Raw genomic sequence first — 21,669 nt, 5'->3', positions numbered from 1 at the left:
TCTTTTTTAAATTAGGTTAAAATTTGCAAAATGTATTAAAAACACAACTTAATTGCTGCCACCTTTCCACAAAATTACAGCAGCTGGGCCACTTGTCCATCAAAAAAATGGGCTTATTTACTCGCCTTGTTTGACTTTGAATCTGTTTATTAGCTACATTAAATGAAAATAGTCTGTTTGTTCTACTAATTTAGTGGTTACAAGAGTACCAACAAAATGCATTTCGTACATATTATCCGTTGCTAAGCGTGCGCACAATTTACATTTTGCAGGCTACGACGAGGACACGAGACGAGGATACGAGTGTAGTAAACGCTATACACGTAGACATAACTTTCCTTGTACGTGCCTGACGTTACAACGCTAAAATCAACAGCCGCTGACGGTTAAACAACAACAATAGTCGCTGCAGTATCCACAGATGTGCAGATAGCTTGTTCGCTGCACAGAAAGAACCCGGAAGCCATATTGTGTGGCGCTGTTGCTGTCTGTCACTCAGAGCCGGTTACCACGGAAACCGGTTGTTAGGCAGCATAACAAAAAAGACCAAATTTATACGTCCTTGCGTCAGAGGCAACGGCATATCCATGGTAACAGAACGCTACACACATGCAGTAGACCCGTGGATAGCACGTGGTCCCGGTTACTTGTTTTATTATTTTTACGCAGACTGTTTGTGATACGTTTGAACAGTATTAACAGTATTTAATTGTGTCTCTGTGAAGTCTGTTTGTGTAATTATCAGATGAAATAGCAGTATATTAGTCAATAGTTCTCCGTGATGTCTTCCTGCCCTCCCGCTATTATTGTGTATTTCCCCGTAAATGTGGGCTGTCCGCCTGCGTTATCGGCTATTCACCTCAATAATTCACCATCATGAACAACTTACATCCACGGAGTTAGTCATCCCGGTTCAGCAGAAGAACACCGGTAACGGCAGCGCGGATGGGACACAACGTCCTCCGTGATATCCTCCGCCTCTGACGTTGTTGAAGCGCTGACTAATAACTTGTTATCCCCAACTCTTCCCTTGTTGCTCACGCCTTTTCACACATCGCCTGTTGCTGTATAGCCCTTACACTGCAGCACGCCCGCCCCGTGACATTGTTTGACATCACAGCCCAATATGTAGGCTGTATTTAGATTTTAGATTTTCATTCATAATTTGCCCCCCCCCCCCCCCCTGTCACATTCCCACTGGTGTCCTCGTGTAGGCTATAATAATGAATCATTTTCTGCTCACGCCGGATGATGTTTGCTGTGACAGGCGCCGATTTCCGTCACTGCTGCCCACCGTCCATGACAGAATTACACTGCTGTTTACCATTTTATATAACACAGTCTTACCTACACTACAATCTATAACTATCTAAATGTAAGAGAAAGATTGGGTGCATTTGGAATGTAGCTACAGTTTGTTAAAACCACAGTAGTCTACTTGGCTCTGCGCCTGACTTCAGGTTTAGGGAGTGTTCAGACTCAGATGAAAAGGAGCCTTTCCTCTACACGTTATAGCTCAGAGGACTCCCGAGGGCGTGTCCTGAGAAACTTTAAAGCAGGGGTTCCCTTGTATGCCGGGCGGGATTCCGTACCGAAGTGACTTAGATTCCTCAGTGCTGCAATAAACTCTTGTATGTTTTCGGGTGTTTACTCAAGCCCTATGGGTTATACACGTTCAGACCGAGTGGATCATGTGCTCTGTGCCTTAGCCTATAATAGGGAAACTAATGTTGAAGTTAATATATGTGCCGTTGGTTTCAACCACATGAACGCAACAACACTCTCTTGACGTAGCCAAAAATGTCCCAACATAGTTAGACGCATATGGTCCTAAATAGATACTTTCCATATTTATCACTCTGAAGTTTCTTTAAATTTCCTCTCAGAAATTGTCAGACGGTGAGAAATACCTCGTGCCTGTGATATTCTAAAAAAAAAAAAAAACTATTATTATCCGTCGGCGAGGTGAGCTTCTGGTCCATTTCAGTGGGAGAGGGATTCCCTCAACGTCACCAAGGATACCAAACACAACACCACCAAAGCACAAATATGGGCATGTACGTCAGCGGAACTCCGAGGCGGGACTTAAAAGCTAGAAATGTCCTGGTTATACTCTGGGAGGATGGATCCATTCATAAGACAAGATCTGCTACTGTGCACCTTAATACCCGCTAACGTACTCTGGCATTCCTTCAGCGAACTTTATGGATCTATAGCCTCATCGCATATTTGACGTGGGGATAAAGGAGAGCGCTCCGAGGATTTAAAGCAAAACGAGAGGACTTCTTCACATATTGAATTGGGACGCTTTTCCCGTCGACGCGGGGAACTGGATTAAGCTTCTTCATGCAACTCTTTTGGAAAGAGACCAAGAGCATCTCACAGGGGAATAGTAAAAACATCAGCAACGGTAGGTGAATAGACTTTATGAGAACGATATGAGCTACAGTACGCTGTTTGAAATTAATTGCTTACAAATCGCCGTTTAAAAGTAGGTCAGAGACATCTGTCAGGCTGCTAAATATGAGCTGCTTTGAGACATATTTCCCTTTTGACATTGCTTTTGCAAATTAACTAAAATAATTGAGTCATAAAATAACTCAATCAAATATCGCCAGGCACAAAAACCTCTACTGGTCTGGTTATTGTAGCAGTATTATTCAATGACCAACGAATTTATGCAGACTCAGCAATTAAACTCGCTCGTGGTGGGATTATCCAACTTTTTTTATCAGAGAATACATTCTTTGTATGTAGCTTAATTAGTTGGGTTTTGTGAACTGCACTGCCTAACATTAGTCATTCTCTCATTCCTCACAGTATAGGCTCTTCTTTAGTAATCTTGTGCCACATGCCCTGCCGTTGCAGGTGACATCGCGCTCTCTCTGGTTGCTGCAGGTGTCGCGTTCTCTCCCGGTCCCTCCGGGGAGATGTACCAAGGGTTCCCCGGCGACCAAGACAGCGGTTCCCGTGGAAGCTCCTCTCCATCTATAGAGTCCCAGTACCTTTCCTCCGTGGACTCCTTCGGAAGCCCGCCGACCACCAGTGCTCCGCAGGTAAGTTTGCGACTATTTAAAACGATGATGAGAATGAATGAAAATGTATCTTAAAACATACAAAACAATGTCACAGCTGTTTTTGTTTATTCATTCGTGAATGCAAAATGGGCTGGCTTATGGTCCTACAAGCACAAATGGACCTGTTCGTTTTTGTCTGTATAATATAGGATGAATAGGGCATGTGCTTACATTTCTCACACGAGCCTATTGCCTGTGGTAGTTTAGCAACCCTATCTGATTTTTAACAATATATGTTGGCAATAAACGGCAAAACAACATAGCATAAAATATGCTATTATATTAGAATATACAAAATTAGTCTGATATAGGCTGAATGTATATATAAAAGAAAATAGCATAGATATGCCTATAAAAAACACAGAAATATGACTCTTATAGCCGACACTTTTAATGGCACTTCATATTTATTTATTTTTTACCGGAGGCTGGTGAGGTACCTAATGGAGCCGTAAACCATTAAGTGTACACTACTGCGATCAGATATAAATATTCTCATAAAGTACATCAACGGTTCAATATGAATGTACCGCTATCTGTTGCTTGTGGTTACCCTGGTAGCAACCCTCCGGCTTTGACAACGTGCTCAGTTTACAGCACGCCGCAGAACGGATGACACGGCGCTGGAACTCTCCTACGTAAGCGCCGAGGCCCCGCCCCTCCCCGCTTCTCTCCTTCCACGCGCTGCGCTCTCCCCTCACTGGCCTCGCCGTGACGTAAATGCTTGTTCTATTTTGGAGTGCTACGTCGCGTTGCCAAGGGGAACACCGGGGGTGTGACGGGGGAGGAGGAAGAAGGAGGGGGAGACTCTCTTTGAGAGAAACGATTGGCCGAGGCGGACACTTTCAGAGCCGCCTGTCCCGGTGTCTTTTCACTCCTCTATATGAATATTCATGGCGCTCGATCCTGTCCTCGGCTCTGAACTAAAACAAAAAAAGACACGCGAGAGATATGGGCTTTTTGTGTGTAATTATATCGTGATACATGGAACAAGTTGTGACACAGCAACAGCACATTCAAAACTAAGATGCAGGCTCCACTTAATTTAGAGGACTGCTGGGTTTTTTTCTTCGCTCTTATGCATCTAATTATAAGGTTTCCATTGTTTCCTCTTCTTATAGATGGTTGGAATAACTTTTTTTCCACAATTTTTCAAATCATATGATACATTTATGTTACCTGTAAATGCATTTTGTATAGACTACATGAACCATTATGTGCATCTAATTAAAAGTTCAAGGATATTGCTAATTAATAATTTGACAATGTCATACTAATTATCTTGACAAGATGTTGTAGTTTGTTACAATTCAAAATATGACCTTAATTAAAATAACAATGCGGTACATTTAGCCTATGAGGTTGGCATGATGGCTACAATATGTTATATTGAATATGACAAAAACTTTGAGAAAGCAGCTGATCCAAGCTTGTTTTCCGGTCTGTTTTTCTGCCTCTGTTTGTCTGTTTACTGACCAGTGGCTTTACATGGTGTGTTTTTGTTCAGGAGTGTGTGTCAGCGGGAGCTGGCTTGAGCATTGTGGGCAGCGGGCCAGGGGCCAGTGTCGGAGCAGAGATGCCCGGTTCATTCGTGCCCACCGTCACCGCCATCACCACCAGTCAGGATCTGCAGTGGATGGTACAGCCGACACTCGTCTCCTCCCAGGCCTCTGGGCAGAGTGGGTCCACTGGGACCACAACCATGACCCAGCCAATGTCAATGGTTGACCCATATGACATGCCAGGTCCCAGTTATTCCTCAGGGTCTGCCTTCACCTCTCCAAGTTCGGACAATCCAGGCCCAGCTCCGGGCCCGATCCGCCAGTCCAGAACCCGTAGCCGCCGTACCCGAGACGAGTCTGTGAGTGACGATGGAGATGTTGGTGTGTTAGTAAGTGTGTGTGCTTGAACGGTTTGTTTGTTGACTTGTTACACATGCAGTGTAGGTACATTGTTTACATGGGCGCCAAAAGGATCAAACTACTGTGTACTGTTCTGTTTAGCAGTGGTGTGCACAAATACTTGTAGGGGCAAGGGTACTTAACAAAAAAGGGCACCTCACTGTCTACTATAGGCCCTTCTCATCATGCGCAAACCAACAGGGGAACAAGGGCAGAGACGGTAGAAGTCTGTTTGGGACGAGAATAAACTTCACTGCCAAAGTATAAGGAAAATGTTTAAATTTTTCTTAAGAAAAGAACAAATTTGCTCTCAAGACAACCATAACTGGTGTAGCCACCCTGACTGCCCATCTAGTTCGCCCCCTTCACTGCAGCATGGACAATATGACTACATTTTCAAGAACACAGACAACACAATTATCCTAATCTGTTTCGTCTTATTCCTCTTTGTCCTATAGCTAACACCAGAGGAGGAGGAGAAGAGACGTGTTCGGAGGGAGAGAAACAAGTTGGCTGCCGCCAAATGTAGAAACCGACGACGAGAACTCACAGACAGACTTCAGTCGGTGAGCTTGGCCTTGTTATAGCAGAATGAGTAATGATCATAATTACATACTTTAAATTACCTCCCATAGCATTGCAGAGTGTGTAATTAGATGTGTACATGTGTGTATAAGAGAGATTATGGTTTATAGTAATGGCTTTTAGCTGTGGTGAAGACAATTATAGTCCTCAAAACAGACTACTGTACCTACGATATTTATGGCCTAATTATTGGGCTCTTACATAAACCACCTTACTTATCCAACTGCAGGTGAGGAAGGCATTTCTGCTGGGATGAAAACATCCACCTCCACAAAATCTCAAGTAGTGGTTTGGTGTAGTTAACACTCCTTTTTTCTTTCTTTCTGCTGCACATCTTCCTTCCTCTACTCATTTCACCCACCTGTCTCTTGCTCCACTGTCCCTCTGTCCCTGTTTCTGTCATTCTGTACCTGCCAAAAGGAAACGGACATACTGGAGGAGGAGAAGGCAGAGCTGGAGGCTGAGATCTCTGAGTTGCAGAAGGAGAAGGAGCGTCTGGAGTTTGTCCTGGTGGCCCACCAGCCGACCTGTAAGATTCCATACCAGGACCAATCTCAGCACAGCTCAGCGCAGCTCCCTCCCCAGACCTTACCACCTCCTGTCTCCATTGTGGGCTTGGCTGTGAAGGAGGACTCTTTCTATCTGCCTCCTGCCTACACAGCCCATCCGTCCTCCACACAGTCCCAGCCTCCGGTTCAGCAGCAAGTCCAGCAGCAGCCTCAGCCAGGGATAATGCAGGAGGTAGAGTTTTCTAGTTCTTTCTATGGCTCAAGTGAGGCGGCACCAGGCGGGCCGTGCCACATGGCCAGCGACAGTGGTGGTGGTGGTGTTAACCATGACGATGCGGCCATTGGCAGCTACAACACCTCATACACATCTTCATTTGTGTTCACCTACCCAGAGGGAGCCTGCGGGGTCAGTGCCAACCAGCGGAACAGCAGTAGCGAGCAGTCTTCTGATTCCCTGAACTCGCCTTCGCTGCTGGCACTCTGACTGACCGACAGACACACGCACACACATATCAACAAGCACATACATTACGCTCGTTGGCAGTAGAGGCTGAAGCAAGTGAATGCAGATACCGATCAGTCTCGATTGGGAGAAAAGAACCAATCATTTGTTTCTGATTGGGTTAAAGTTTACACATTTGTTCATTCCAATCAAGAGCCATACAAATAGTTACATTAGATCTAAACGTTGACGACGATACATAAATAACTTCTTGTTTTGTATTATCAGAAGACCTGCAACTGGACAAGATAAGTGAAAAAAAATTGAATTACAAAATCATGTCCAAGTTGCAAATCTTAAGTGATCTGAATTAAAAGACGAATTCAAGATGAATATTCTCAATCGTCAACCTAACAGTACATTGAGTGAGATACCAGAAGCCAACTTTACACTCCAACAAGCACCAGTGCCCCCACCTTGTTCCCTCTGTCGGTTGAATTTTCCAGTACTCTTGCTCTCATCCTTTTCCATTCCTTTTCTCGCTTCTTCCTCTCGCTGAATGTATTTGTGCAAATCAGAAATAGGCACGAAGGACACTTTGTTCGGGTCTTTTCTTGTGGGAGACAGACTGCTGATTTCTCACTCACCTCTAACCTCTCATCTGCTCGACTTCCCTCTGCTTCTTCATTTTGCTTGGACTTGGCAAGTTGGGGATCTGAGTGTTGCAGTCTCCACTAAATCTTCTGCTTTCCGCACTGTTTTTTTAGTTTTTTTATTCTTCTGCCGTCTGCCTACCTGCCATGCGACCCATCTCTGCCCATTTGTTTCTCCTCTTCTGTCTCTTTGTTTCTCCCTCTTTCTGAAGTCTTCGACCCCTGAGAGCCCGAAGACCCCCTCCAGCCCTTGGGACCTTGAGTGAATGACGGCCCAACTAACACGCCCTTTTGCACCCTCTCATACAAGGACATGGACACAACCCCCATAAGGAAGACCCTTTTCTTTGAGCGCATTGCTCAAAGTGGATCTTTAGTGAACAGCAGCTAAATAGCTTCACTTACGCACATAGACACATAATTGATGAATGCAAAATACAAGACGGATGCCACTGTCTTCTGCTGAGCCATTTTTCGATGTTCACACAATGAAAATTAGACACGTCTTGTGTTGTGAGGCCGGTTACAAGTGAGGATGGAAGAGGTTTAGCAGGAAGGGAGGCAAACCAAGTTGGACAGACTCAAATGGAGAGGTGATGACTCCCATCCTAACCACCCATTTTCGGAACCAAATGTTGAAAATGCAGAAAGAGCCAAATGTTAAAAAGAAAGAAAAAAAAAGAAAGAAAAAACCCTGCTCTTGCCAACTGTGTGGATGGGTGGCATCAGTAAAAACACCTCCATACCACAGAGCCTCATCACCCCGGGCCTACATGCGTATATTCACACCATCGCTTTCAAGTCTCTGAACTGAAGACAGACGTTTTGTTGCAGCACACCAGCTCTGTGTTTTGTTCGGAATCAATCGGATGTGAACCGATGCCTTTATTTAGAGGAGGGACCTTTTTGTAGTGATTAAGACAACCTCTAAACATCTGGGCTCAGCGGTCTCTGTACCTCCCCTGTTCTCTCAGCGGAGACGAGGTGGGGGTGCGTTTATTGTGAGTGTGTCCACTCTGAGGCCCCTGGTCCGTTTATTTCTTTCTTTATTGAGGTTGATGTGGCGAGTGAGCGCAAAGCAAGACCTGGAAACAAAAGGGGAGAACATGTGGGCTGATGTAATGGAGTGAGCGTCCTTTCTTTGCCTGTGAATTTGTACAATTTGTTTTCTGTATGTTTGAGTGAGAATTGTTATATATTTTAATGTTTATGTTTGTTTGTGTGTTTGGTTTTGCATTGACCTCTGCTTTCACTTGTACTGTTGCCATTTCTTGTTTTGTTTTTGTTTTTTTTTAATCTGGTGATTTTGTCATTACTGTTACTATTATTATTGCATCGTAACTATTGTTTCATTATTTTGTTGTATTTTCATTTGGCAACTTTGGAGGCATGTTGTGCACTACAAAAAAAAATCTAATTATAAATCTATATGCACATACATATATACAGGTAACATGTATATATACGTGTATGTACCATGATTGTAAAGTTTGAATGTCTGCAGATTTTAATGGAATATTTTTGTCAATGAAGAACAAAATACAATGTTACTGAGGTTTAGTTTTAAAATAAATATTTTTCTAAAGGAACACAAAAAAAACCTATAATGAATTTAAAGTACTGCCCTATCCCATGAAGCACGATGTCACTGCATCTTTCAAGGTGTATTTATGTTTTATAAACTATATAAAGCACTATCCAAGTTACATTAAATGTATGTTTATAATTACGATGTTAGAAGGTGGTGATAATGCCTTTGTTTTGTTTGTTTTTTCTCTGTGAGGTCTGTCCCAAAGCTACTGACACCTTAATGCCACTTGATCCTTAGCAGGTGCAAAATGAGGGAAAAAAATAGTGTGATTGAATGTCAATACAGATATTAAAAGTGTTCAGAATACAACATAATGACTTAACTGTTTCATTTAAGTATGCATTTCTGTCCAGTGTAAACATATCACTCAATAACATTGTTATTTCCTAACTGAAACATGTGTTTAAAGGACAACTGCAAATTTAGCCTTCATATGAACATTATCATGTTAATCCATTCTTGTACTCAAAACAAATATGTTGTCTAATTGAGATTAACATTTCTTGTGATTGTATTTTCTGGATAAGAAGCTTTATTTTCAATAAATAAACATGTTTATTTAAAAACAATGGCTAAATGAATGGTCTAAACGTGGCTCTTGGTGGTCAGACGATGGGCAGACCTCAATTTTTTAAATGTTGATTAAGGACTGTGTTTGTACAGATTTCGGAGAGGCTTTTCATTTCTCTCAAAATGCAAATGTGATGAGAATATGTTCTGTCGTCAGAATAAGCATAAAACATATTCAATAGTTCTCATGTATATAGGTTTTTGTGGTGCTACTTATAGTATGATGGCAAGGCAGTGTTTCACATTGTATGGTAGAAGGTTACACATTGCTGTTGCTGAGGCTCCATACAAATGAACACACTGCTTGTCTCATTAGGACGTTTAATTCAGAATGGCTGCCAATAACAGTGAATTCCCAGCAGCTGAAGCTCCGAGAGCCCAGTAATCACTCCGTGATTTCATTATGGTTTAATATCAATTGCCTGCAACATCTTTAAGTGTGATAAACAGATCTCAGAGGGCCCTTGTACTGTACTTGCACTCCACACTTATGCCCCAGATCACCACACAACATAGAAGACTCATTCTTTCATCTAATTTCTTTGCCTTGGGTTTCTTTGAATTTGCTTGAAATCATTTTTTCCTGCAAGGTTGCAATCACAAATGGGTTGCTGAAAAAAAAGAGAGAAATATTTAGCTACCAGTTATAAAACAGAGAAACTGCCTGCTATTACTTGTACTGTATAATGGCTACCTTAGTGTTATCTGAACAAGAGCTTTCCTATTTTTCTATTGAGGTGAATGTTGCTACAGTATGTATTTCTATTTTTCCACAAGTCCCATATACACTCTACATTCCATATTTCCCTGGTATGAAATGCAATACTTATTATCCTCTCTGATAAACATAATGTAGCAAATCATGCAGTGCTCAAACTGACTGCTACTTTATGTCAAGTGTGATGATATATTGCTTTAACTATTCATTTTTGTTACAATATTAAACGCTATTCTTAACACTTATTGCAACCTTTGGGTTTGATCTTCTTGAACAAATAGTGTTACAATTTATCCAACAAATATTTTTCATTTATTAATGACGTGCAGAAACACTAGCAAGGTTTTTAAAAAGTCAATGCTTATTTTCTGATCCATTTCTTTGATCAATGTTTCATCTTTTTTGTATTTATTTATTTACTCTGTATTTCTTTGTCTGGACGAAAAAGTTGCAGTTTTGTCACATTTGGAAAAAGAAGATATGTGATTTACATGTTGAAGTGACAATAGTTAAAAGCCCAAAGAAACAGTTTTTCTACATATGACATTGTCAAACTTAAAAGACATATTATTTAAGGCGTATAGATAATTACATAACTTCATGAAGGTGCTCTGATATCAAATTGTCTATTTTTTCAGTGCATATCATTTAGTTTTTCTGCACATCCTTATAAAAATAGTTTGCTTAGTTTTATAACTTAATTTTAACTTGAAAATGACCGAAGTATATGACAAATTTGCACTGTTTCTTTTTGAAAGTCTCTGATCTTTCTGTGTCCATATTTCAGCTTCTGGCCCTTTTTGCTCTCTTATACAAGTTTACATTGTGGAGTGTTTTTCTCAGTTTCTAGACTGCAAAAGCTGGGTGGGCTGTCTCCTTTAATGATTATTTGACCAAATGCCAATTCCAATTTGTGAAGAATTTGCATAAATAAACAACATATTATAACTTAAATGTCTCTCACTTTTAAATGCTTGACCTTCATTGCACTCTTTTTCTACAGTCATTACCATCTGTTTTATGTGAGCTGAGACTGCAGGAGGTGAGCATGGATCTGGAAAGCGATTGTGTTTGAATATTTTTAAAGCTGACACTAACGATTATTTTCATCTTTTAATCAGCAAATTATTTTCTTGATTCATTGTTTTTTAATCCATAAAATTGTGAAAAGGCCACAGTTCTTCAGAATGTTAGAAAACTATTTACTCAGTAGGAAATGTCCTGCAAACTAAAAGTGGGCAGAACCTATTTATAAGCAAATTTCAAACTGCGCAATCAAGACAGAAAACAACATTTCTCATCCTATGACTGTTTGTGTGTGAAAAGAGTCATTGTGATGAACTCATAGAGCTTCATCACCAGACTTTATATTTCCCCTCTGGTTTAAAGTGTCTTTTAACTCATTATTTAACTCCCACAGTGTTGTTTTTGGCGATAGCCAGCAGTGGTTTTCTGCACACAAAAAAAGCAAACTGTTAGCTACTCGTCCAAGTTGGATGTGTAGTAGTGGAAGAAGTACTGAGATACTTTACTTAAGTAAAAGTTGAAATATCATAGACCAAAAATTCTCCATTAAAAGTGAAAGTCCCGAATGCAAAATTTAAATTAGGTAAATGTAGTATAAAAGAAATACTCATTGTGCAGAATGGCTCCTTTCACAGTGTTAGGCTACATTATTATAAAATATTATGTTATTCTGCTTTTATCACTAATGAATACATGTAAAAGCAGTTTAATGTTGTAGCTGGTAAACGTGGAGCCAATTTAAAATAATTTGTAGTATAGATTAGTACTATAGTACTGCATAGCATCATGAGCACATCCATTATACTAAAATACAGTGTTCCTCCAAACGTGTCAAATAAATGCAGTGGAGCAAAAAGTACAATATATGTAGTGCAGAACTAGGCCTATAAAGTAGCATAAATGTGTACTTAAGTAGCCGACAGTGTGCCTGCTATCTAACAATCAGATGGTAAATGGTTTCATTTTAGTCATTTCGTCAAAAAACGTATTGGACGCTTATGTGGTCATGAGTATTTGCTCGTTTGTGTGTGAGTTTGCGGTCTGTGTTGCTCTCTAGCGTTCGTAAATAAAACTTCACGCCCTTCTGGCGGTTCAGTCGGAAATGGCGTCACAGGAGCAGCGTGAGCTGTCCGGATGTAGCCGACGTCACCAGACATTTCTTGTAAACATGGCGTCTGTGACAACAGGTGAGAACAGAAAGGCCCCGGCAAGCCAACGTTACCGCTCGATAACATTTTAAATATTTTGGTATTTCACTGTTTAGTAGACACGTCTACTGCTGCATCAATTCGGAACCGTATCCAGAGCTTTTACAGCCGGGTTTGTTCGCAGTGGATGCAGGAGAATGGCCGGTAGCGCCTTTTAATTCATAGCTAACGCTACCGCAGTGACTATGCTAACAGTTAATGCTGAATGCTAACACAAATGCTTCTTATTTACGGACTTGAATTGTTCCCGCGAACCTGTGATTTCACTTTTATTGGTTTTAACGGGCGTCAACGGACAGTTGTACGCTGAATTATTGTCCTTTGTTTGGGTGAAGTTAGCTTGGTCATCGTCTTATGCTAATGTGAGCTAACCGGCACTGAATCTTCTGTATATATGAGTTAATACATTTTAATAAACAATATTTGGCTTTGATTCGTGGTTCTATCTTGTCATGCGCCTACGGTCAATATGAGGTTGTAGCCACCGTGTGAGCTTCGTCTCTGTGTAAAGTTCAGCAGTAAACGTCTAAGCATGTTGGTCAGAGCCATTGTCCTGGCAGCTGTTGAACACCCATCACCCTGTATCTGTAACTCCAACTACTGGACGCTTCATTATTGGTGTTATAAATAGCCCCCAGCTGACCATGGTTAGCATTAGACCTCAGTATGCTGCTCTCTGCCAGGCCCTTCTCCCACTGCAGTCTGCAGTATTACTGAGAACCAACAGCATAACTGGATTGTGTGAACTTTGAAGAGGTCTATATCGGCACAAGTACTGCAGAAACCATTAACTTGTTAGACGGTCATTAGAAAGTTCACTAACAATTTAGATCATGAATCAGTGGATTTTACAATTATTACAGAAATGTAGACATATACTGGTTTCAGCTTCTCACATATTACAATTTCTGCTTTTGACTGTTATATAATAGTTAATAAAATAGTTTTGCTTTTTGGACTGTCGGTCAGACTAAAGAAGTATTGAAGATGAAACTGTAGGTTTTTGGTTTATGATGGACATTTTCTGACACTGTATGCACGCAATGAATCGGTTAATGTCAAAACAAAGTGCTCATTAGTTGCAGACTGCTCCATAAGAGTTTTTTAATTATAATGAAATTATTAATATGACAGTGGCGGAGTGTCCGTTAAATCCTTAATGTTTACAATTGTTAACGGTCTGTTATTTTGTTTCTTAAGCCACCTCGGAGTGGATTCAGTTTTTTAAGGATGCTGGGATCCCAGCCGGCCTCGCAGTCACTTATGCAGTCTCCTTTGTGGACAACAGGTAACCTGATGCTTCTTTTTGATAGGCTTTTTATAGTACTCTTAAGTCATACTGTGTTGTGCTTGATCATATGAATTTCCTTTGCATTGTTACATTAGACCGTAACTGGGCTGAAATGCAATAAATTGTCCTGCTTAGAAGCAGAGCAGTTTCTTTTTTTCCCTCTTTATTTATTTTCTGTTAATAATCCAGTAGGTAGTGCCAGAGCATTTTTGTAATAATGTGACATTTTTATTTATTAAAGAAATCAACTGTCCAGTGAGGTCCATGTGATTTAATGTTTGCAACTCTTGTTCTTGATCTCAGTAGGTTGCTTTGAACTAATGGGCAACAATGCATATTGCTTTTCTTTGCTCCAGACCAAGTACATACAGTATTATCTGATTATTCATGTCTCTGCAGAATTCACAAGAACATGCTGATGGACCTCAGTAAAGACATCATGATGGACCTCGGCATCACAGTCATCGGCGACATCATTTCCATTCTTAAACATGCTAAGCAGGTGTACAGGCAGGTGAGATCAGACTTGACTGTTTCACGTTCTGAAGTATGGAAATGTTGAAAAAAAAGATTGTGTTTTGTCTTTGCTGGTGCAGGCATGTACAAACAAAATACCTCTGGAATATATCCAGTGTTATTGTGAATGCAGTCATGGAGAATGGATGTGAAAGCCATTGCAGTAGACTGAGTTTACATAACCTCAGTAATGTGTATCCCCTCTTCAGGACATGTGCAAAATGGCCACAGAAGCCATCTCCTCAGGACAGACCAGTGTTAAAGCTGAGCTCAGAAGAACTGCCAATACTCGTAAGTATCTCCAGAATGTGAATGATGCATTTTCTTTCATTTAAACCTCGTTGGATAGGAATTGGTTTTTTTTTTACTCATTTTAACCAATGTGTAATATTGCCTAATTGTACCATGACACCTATATATCAGCCAAGCAGGAAACAATATGAATCAGCAGTTGTACGATAATGTACTATGCCTGCAGCTATGAAATTAATAAAGCTGACATGTCTGAAGTGTCAGAGGAAGTTAACCCTAGGTGTGGGTACAAAAATCAATATGTTAATAATGGAATGCTTTCTGTTGCTAGATATTACACGAGTGCAATTTATTGATGTTTTATAAAATGTCCACTAGTGCACCAAAAGGATTTTAAACCTCTTACGTATTTGTCTCACCACACTGTCTCTAAACTAAACATTTGTGGTGGTGTTTATTAATGACGAATGAGGGCGTGGAAGTAGGGCTGGGCGGTATGACCAAAAATGTATATCACAGTATTTTGTAAGATTATACCGGTTTCACGGTATATCACAGTATTTTTTCCCCCCGTTAACGCATTACCTATTTACCACCGAAAATTATTTTATTGAGTTTTTAATTATTAAGCGGACATTTTTAACACAAAAACCGGCTGGCAGCAAGCGGTGAACAGCTGTTTGTGTGGTGTGTCTTCCATCTCTTCCTGCTTTCTTCACCTACATTCCCCTGGGTCCTAAGACCCTCCAGTACATTATCACCCTCTATGTACCAACTACATTTATAACAAATACCACACATATTACACTCTAATCAGCGTTGCATATGTGTCTAACCGAAATACCGCAAAAAGAAAAAAAAAAAAATTTTAATTTTTTTTTGAGTTTTTAAAGTGTTTTTGTTTGTAATATGTATAATAAGAATATAATTTAGTTATCGCTACTGATAATTTAACAAACATAAAAACATGACGTATATAGGCACTTCCAAACAGCAGACACAGCTCCTCTCTTGGGCACAGACTCTATTGGTGCATTTCCGGTCTCTCTTTGTTCCTCCTGCATCGCTGACGGTATATGAAAAATTCATATAATACGGGAAATTAAAACCGATATACCGGTTGAACTGGTATACCGCCCAGCCCTACGTGGAAGATACCTAGTATGCTCTTAAGAAGAGAAACAAGCGTTACGGATGTAACTACGGTTCTATGAATCCCGAATGACCGCCAGAGGTAGTGCTTTAACAGTGAATATCCTCTGTGTGGCGCTCATGCATGTTGATTCTTCATGTCAACAAAGTCATGTGTGACCTCGGATGATCTATAATGATGATGAGCTATAAGCTCTGGTGTTATCCTCGAGATTATTGCTACAGAAACTTCTCATTGGTTAACGAGATTCCGAGTGACTAAGACTAAGACTAGTCATCCAGGATAGAAGTTCATAGAACCGTAGTTACAACTCTAGCTCTTGTTCTATTTCAACCTTACTTACTGCCAGAGACAGTGCTTTAACACTGGATGACATAATAACAGAGTCACAAGGAATCCAGAGTACCTACCTCACAAAGATGAATCGGAGGGAATCGGCAGAAGAACCACACACAATGGATGGGTGGTGGCAACTGGGCACAACAGCCATGACCTCCCCCTCAACTAATGGGGGCTCAAACTGTGCAAGCTCCACACCTTTATGTGGGATCACTATTTGGCCAAAAAATGACACTCAAGCCATCGAAGTTCCACCTCCACATTAATTGCTCACCTGCAGGGAATGTAGCATCTACTCGTCTACATGCAAAACATGTAGACGAGTAGACATGCTTTGCATGTAGACGAGTGCTAGGACCCAACTAGGACCCAACCTCAGAGCCCCTTTTCAGAAGAGGGACACAAGCCTGTGGTTCCCTACTGGTTAATTGTCGACCCGAGCATGCTGCAATGAAATAGTCCCTACTGGTTAATTGTCGACCCGAGCATGCTGCAATGAAATAGCAGCCACATACACTATCAGGGTAGAGGGCGACCTGTCACTGTATTGGAGGGACTGCAGAAACACAAGGTTAGCCGCCCCAGAGCAATGTACTGGATACTGAACAGACCACTGCCCCCGGGCCATCCTGTTCTGCAACACTGCATCCCACCCCGAGAGGCAGGCATCTGTTGTGACAGCCTCTCGTCGGAATGGAACTGAGCCCTGCACAGATACGGCCTTTTCCTCCGTGGGGATAGGGAAAGAAGGCAATGCTGTGACATCCTTATATTCCTGTGCCACTTGGCTTCTAAGTAAAGGCTGTTCAGCCATCTCTGACAATGTAGGGCAACAACCTGCCCCCTCGGAAGAATGGACAGCGGTGTAGGATGTTGTCCACATGCTGAAGTGATGGACAGGTCCTCATAGTAACTGGATACAGAGCCACATCATTGAAGGTTATGCTCTGAGAGAGGTTCAGAGAGCTTTTCTCCATATTAACCCTGAGACCCAGCCGGGCCAAGTGAGAGAGAAGCCGAGCAGTGTCCTGGGCCGCCTGAACCCGGGATGGCGCACAAATCAGTCAATCGTCTAGGTACTGCAGGATTGTCATGCCCCATGAATGCATGGGTCAGAGGGCCTCGGCAGCGCACCTTTTAACACTCGTGGGGAGAGGAGGAGTCCAAATGGAAGCACCCTAAACTGAAAATGACGGCCTTGGTTGGCAAAACAAAGAAACTGTCCATGGTGAGGCACAATGGGAACATGAAAATAGGCATCCATCAAGTCAACAGACGTGAACCACTCTTCTCTTGCAACTGCATGGCTGCTGTGCTCAACACGTGGAATGGCAAGACTTTCAGAAACTTGATGAGTTCCAGATCCAGGACTGGGAGAAATCCGCCCCACAAGAAATAAAGTTGAGTAGAATCCCCTGGGCTGTGATTAGTGGGTCCGCCCTCCCGATTACACCCTTTGTCACAAGAACAAACTGCTTCAGTGAAGCCCAGCTGTCCTGTGATCTCATTTTGGGGTCAGAACAGGAAGAGCCCCTTTTAGAAAGCAAGCAAGATCACAATTACTTGAAATTTCTGCTTTTTCTCAGCTGCCACTCGTATGATTGCCAACGCTTTGAGCAATGACTCACCGCCAGCCACTCCAGCCCGTCGACCTGACAACCGCCTCTCGGTCACAGTGTCCAACATGCAAGCAAACAAGAGCGGCAAAGCAGGTAGATATCACGGAACGTGTCTTTTACCCCATACATCCCTTATGTCTCACCCTCTGGAGTCCTCTCTTATTTTTACCTTTTGCTTATCCTCGTGTACCCGCCGCTTTGTTTGTCAGTTGTAAGTCAGCCAGCTGACGAGGGGAACAGTCTGCCAGCAGTGAAGCGCCGACGTGTGACAGCTGAGATGGAAGGCAAGTACATCATCAACATGCCCAAAGGCTCCACACCTCGTACACGCCGCATCCTGGCCCAGCAGGCCAAGAAAGGTAGGCCTGACCCAGTGGCCTTGCCGACAACTCGCCCCAATAATGCTGTTGCTCACCACAGCTAATCAGTACTAAACTTTTTCATGGACTTCTTTCATACTAAAACTGAGTCGGGGCTGATTGTTTGCCTGTTGGACCTTCATTCATTTCTGCCATGATTTAATCCCTTGTCTTTACTCTTTCCACTGTATCAACAGTTATTCCCCCTGTCAAACTGCTTGTTTTCTCTTTTGTCTCACATCACCTTCATTTTACCCAACCAAAAAAATCTTTGACTTTGGTCCTTTTTTTTTCCATAAAAGTGGCTTCTGTCTGTGAAAAGAGCTGTGATGCTGTCAACTGCTCAATATTATATTTATTTCATGAAAGAAACCCCTATGCTCTTGTCAAGTTGGCTTCTTCTTTTAAATGCAATTCTGTCATTAGCTACCTCAAGGTAATTAGCAAAATTGAAATCGTACAGCAAAGCGTTAAAACTATAAGTTCCTCTGGTTAGAGGTTTCTAAACAAAAGCCAGATTTCTCAACATAGTGCTTGCATGGATGTAATACTCTGTAATAGTATATTTTTATGCCATAGCTTTTGATTCTAAAAGCTGTAAAACGAGAGCCTTGGTACCATACCATCGACATTTATTCCCAGGACTAGTGGGACTAGGACTCCAGTCGGCAGTGATGGAAACATGACACCCGTGTGGACGCGCTAATTTTTGCTCCTTCTCCGCTTTGTTTGTCATCTTTGCCACAAATTTCGTCCCTCTTTGTCCAAGCAGCGCTCGAACATCGTTCCAAGATAGTTAGCACCGAGTTTGAAGCGAGACCGAATAAGTAACGGATATAAGAGAGGAATTAACCACCGCGTTTTTCCTCTGGCCTTCATGCTGTTTTCTACTGTAAATGGGAGTCTTTGTAAGCAGGTTTGACAGCATTAAAAAACCTAAATATATGCCTTAATTTAGTGATAAAGGGGTATAAGAGACTTGTGCAGTGCAACAGTCACAGCAGTTTTGTCTTCAAAATAATGCAAGATTTTTTTCTACCTTCAAATATATTCAAAAGGATCCTGTGGATTATTTTTCCATCGTTATCAATCAGTTATCAAACATGAACCAAATCGGTCACAGTCGAGCTGTCATAATTGTTTTTGCTCTACTCCTTGAAAAGGAATGAAGCGCACCTCTGTGTTTGCAAGACTAGGAGCTGAATCGAAGGCAGACACGACAACAAGCAATAACAAGGTGAGGCCCGTCAGTATATCGCAATAGTTCACTTTGTATTGTATTGGATACAGACATGAAGATAAGTTCTGTGCTCGTAATGCTCATGTTTGGCAGCCCACCGGTGTGTTCAGTCGTCTTGGCAGAGGGGATGAAGAGGAAGACAAGCCACAGCCAGGCAAAATGTCTAGCACCATCGATGTAGATGACGGGGACGACAGTGATGGAGAAGGCTCCGTCCTCCAGTATGCTGGCGTCCTCAAGAGAGCCCCCGTCTTCCAGAAGAAAGAGCCAGCCACAAAACCGGCCCCAACCACCCTGCGGCGCTTGGGAGGCAAATTCAAACTACCTCCCTCTGACACTCCCACCTCCTCCTCTTCCTCCCCTAATGGCCTCCCGCCTGCCAAGGTTAGTATTCTTCAGAGACTGGGCAAGCTCCCTGCCACACACCTGAGCGCCGCGGTGTCACCCACACCTGCTGACACACAGGACAACAGGGTGACCAGTACCAGGCCCAAAGCCCAGGAGGGACTCACCGTAGCAAGCTCCAAAGTCAGCAGCAGCACCGGGGCTGGAGGAGGAGGAGGAGGAGGAGGAGGAGGAGGAGGAGGAGAAGGAGAAGGAGGAGAGTCTCTGGGCGCCCAGATGGACATTATGGCTATTAGTGTTTTTAAGAGGCTGGGCAACAAGAGAACCTAACACATAAATCTCTACAAAATGATTCAGACTCTTTCTATATGTCCTTTATAGAATTTGTATCCCTCCCTTTTCCGCACTCATCCTAGCGACGTGCAGGACTGCAGTTCGGAGTGTTTTTTCTGTTTATGGTCGGTTTAACGCTGCTTTTTGGCTTTAGGGTTGCTCTTAGATAAAGATACTTTTAGTTTTACATTTTAGTCATGCTGCCATAGGAAAACCAACTCTGTTTAGTGTCTAAGCTTTTAATTTGAGGACTCAAAGTTCTCAATCATATCTGCCATTTATCATTTTTGAAAATATGTATTTAACTATATTTGCGAGATTAAGGCATGAGCATGACATCAACCGAGCTGCCATAATGGTGGTTTTTATTTTACCCATTAACTCCACATATAAGGATGCTGCTGCCTAAAACTTCCCTTTTTTTGAGAGTCCACCCGAATGAATACAGTTTATGTAGTTGAAAATATTCCCCCAAGGTCAATGAGTTGGTCATTTTGTTGATATTTGCCTGAAAATGAATTGTTTGTCACGTAACAAAGGTACACACCTCAGACAAGTGAAGTTTATTCTTCAAATTAACACGCTGGATGGCGGTCAGATTGAAGACTAGCCATGAGGTTAGGGTACATGTCTTTTACCTTCAACACCTCAAAATTACCTCCTCCACCATGTTTGGAAAGTAGAAAAAGTGTAGATGAAGGCTTTCTCACTCACAAGGAATAACTTGTGAGTGAGAAAGTGAGTTCAAATGGTCTCAAAACACTTGAATCAAGAAAAAACAGTGCACCTCTTCTTCTTCTGTGGTTTGTGGAGTAGAACGACTCGCCTCTGAACTCAAGAGGCTCATGTCAACCTTTCTACTATCGTACTGAACGTTTTCTACAACCACCTACTTGAAGGCCGGGTCAGTAGAACATTGTTTATTTTGAAATGCAATGTATAGATTTGTTAGACTTGATTTCGCACAGCACCAGTTATGCTGCATATTTTTCTATGTGGACATTCTTGAATCATGTATCCGTGTAAAGAAACTCAGAGATGCCATCAGGTCTGGTGTCAGGAAGCCTCTTACGGTCTCAGTAGGTAGTTCACCTTCACCCAGTATGGGTCATCATCACCTGTGTACCATGTTGGTCTTTCTTCATGCCAGAACTTTGTTACTGTAAATATTTGAAATGTTTAAAATCACATTAAGGAATTTTTACAGTTTTAAAAAACAAGCTAGATTCAAACGCACCATGAACTGTTATTGTTTTTTAAAGGATATTGAAGAAAATGTATTGAATTTGAGCAAAATATGCTTGGAAAATAATTAAAAGAGAAAAAGGGTCCAAACAGCTTTCTTCTTTATTTCTCTCTACAGGAGACGATGTCGTCACATATTGTTCTATTGTACGTATCGACATGACAGCAAAGTCGATAGTTACATTCTCCTGGGAACATTTAGATGATCATTTATCAATAAACCCGTTAAACCCCCGCTCCTCTCACAATGAGAGAGGTACTGCCGCATCATTTCGGCTGAACTGTCAACATGATATGTTGATGATGTTTCATCAGGGGACGCCTTTTTACTGTGTAGCTGCAGCCGGGAACACACTTGGCTTCTAGGGGCCACAGGGGTTGTACTGTACATCTCGAATGCCACTTGAATATGTGCTCCTGTTTGTTTGGTTGAGTGGATTGGTGTGTATGTGTTGTGTAGACTTATTTACTGTTGTAAACTAATGTAATTTGTATGTACTGAATATTAATTTACAGGTTTCCCTACAGGGACAGTTACGCATTTCAGAATCAGAACACTTTTAATGCAGGACAACACCAAGCAGATAACACTGTTCACCTGGATATGGACACAGCTCCCATCAATAGTCATCACAGCCTTTAGAGAATGGCAGAAGTGCTTATGCCAGTGTTTCGTTGCACCGTAACACCTGCATGA

General features: G+C 41.9%; 2 protein-coding genes across 9 annotated transcripts; both read left to right on the top strand.

Annotated features, from left to right (window-relative positions):
* Nucleotides 1–1,622: 1,622 nt before the first annotated feature.
* On the top strand, nucleotides 1,623–10,979 carry fosb (FBJ murine osteosarcoma viral oncogene homolog B). Of its 6 annotated transcripts, none has more exons than XM_068711534.1 (6): nucleotides 1,625–2,410; nucleotides 2,869–3,056; nucleotides 4,585–4,968; nucleotides 5,437–5,544; nucleotides 5,984–6,304; nucleotides 6,465–10,979. In XM_068711534.1, the coding sequence occupies exons 1-6, from the start codon at nucleotides 2,347–2,349 to the stop codon at nucleotides 6,528–6,530; spliced, it is 1,131 nt and encodes a 376-aa protein (XP_068567635.1). In that variant the 5' UTR covers nucleotides 1,625–2,346; the 3' UTR covers nucleotides 6,531–10,979. The 6 variants fall into 6 exon arrangements, with proteins under 6 accessions (XP_068567632.1, XP_068567631.1, XP_068567630.1 ...); XM_068711535.1 differs by having other exon boundaries at nucleotides 1,627–2,410; nucleotides 7,380–10,979; XM_068711531.1 differs by having other exon boundaries at nucleotides 1,623–2,410; nucleotides 2,899–3,056; nucleotides 4,585–4,938; nucleotides 5,984–10,979.
* Nucleotides 10,980–12,228: 1,249 nt separating this feature from the next.
* cunh19orf47 (chromosome unknown C19orf47 homolog) lies at nucleotides 12,229–21,052 on the top strand. 3 transcript variants are annotated; one of them, XM_068711526.1, is made up of 8 exons: nucleotides 12,229–12,259; nucleotides 13,481–13,568; nucleotides 13,971–14,085; nucleotides 14,297–14,378; nucleotides 17,418–17,543; nucleotides 17,660–17,734; nucleotides 18,973–19,046; nucleotides 19,143–21,052. In XM_068711526.1, the coding sequence occupies exons 1-8, from the start codon at nucleotides 12,241–12,243 to the stop codon at nucleotides 19,722–19,724; spliced, it is 1,161 nt and encodes a 386-aa protein (XP_068567627.1). In that variant the 5' UTR covers nucleotides 12,229–12,240; the 3' UTR covers nucleotides 19,725–21,052. The 3 variants fall into 3 exon arrangements, with proteins under 3 accessions (XP_068567627.1, XP_068567626.1, XP_068567629.1); XM_068711525.1 differs by having other exon boundaries at nucleotides 17,660–17,809; XM_068711528.1 differs by lacking the exon at nucleotides 17,660–17,734.
* Nucleotides 21,053–21,669: the final 617 nt, after the last annotated feature.

This window comes from Cebidichthys violaceus, unplaced genomic scaffold (genome assembly GCF_023349555.1).
Source record: "Cebidichthys violaceus isolate CVI_PGR_0920_01 unplaced genomic scaffold, fCebVio1.0.p SCAF_1, whole genome shotgun sequence".
In the NCBI taxonomy this organism is placed as follows: Eukaryota; Metazoa; Chordata; class Actinopteri; order Perciformes; family Stichaeidae; genus Cebidichthys; species Cebidichthys violaceus.
The sequence above is the reverse complement of the archived record's forward strand: the minus strand, read 5'-3'. Positions and strand labels throughout refer to the sequence as shown.

Excerpts from the sequence above, each read along its gene's own strand:
- cunh19orf47 (XM_068711525.1), top strand. Across the intron at positions 13,569-13,970 it reads GTCTCCTTTGTGGACAACAG|AATTCACAAGAACATGCTGA; the intron begins GTAACCTGATGC and ends ATGTCTCTGCAG. Across the intron at positions 17,544-17,659 it reads AAACAAGAGCGGCAAAGCAG|TTGTAAGTCAGCCAGCTGAC; the intron begins GTAGATATCACG and ends TTTGTTTGTCAG.
- fosb (XM_068711529.1), top strand. The coding sequence starts at position 2,347 with ATGCAACTCTTTTGGAAAGAGACCAAGAGCATCTCACAGGGGAATAGT. Across the intron at positions 3,057-4,584 it reads CGACCACCAGTGCTCCGCAG|GAGTGTGTGTCAGCGGGAGC; the intron begins GTAAGTTTGCGA and ends GTTTTTGTTCAG. Across the intron at positions 5,545-5,983 it reads TCACAGACAGACTTCAGTCG|GAAACGGACATACTGGAGGA; the intron begins GTGAGCTTGGCC and ends ACCTGCCAAAAG.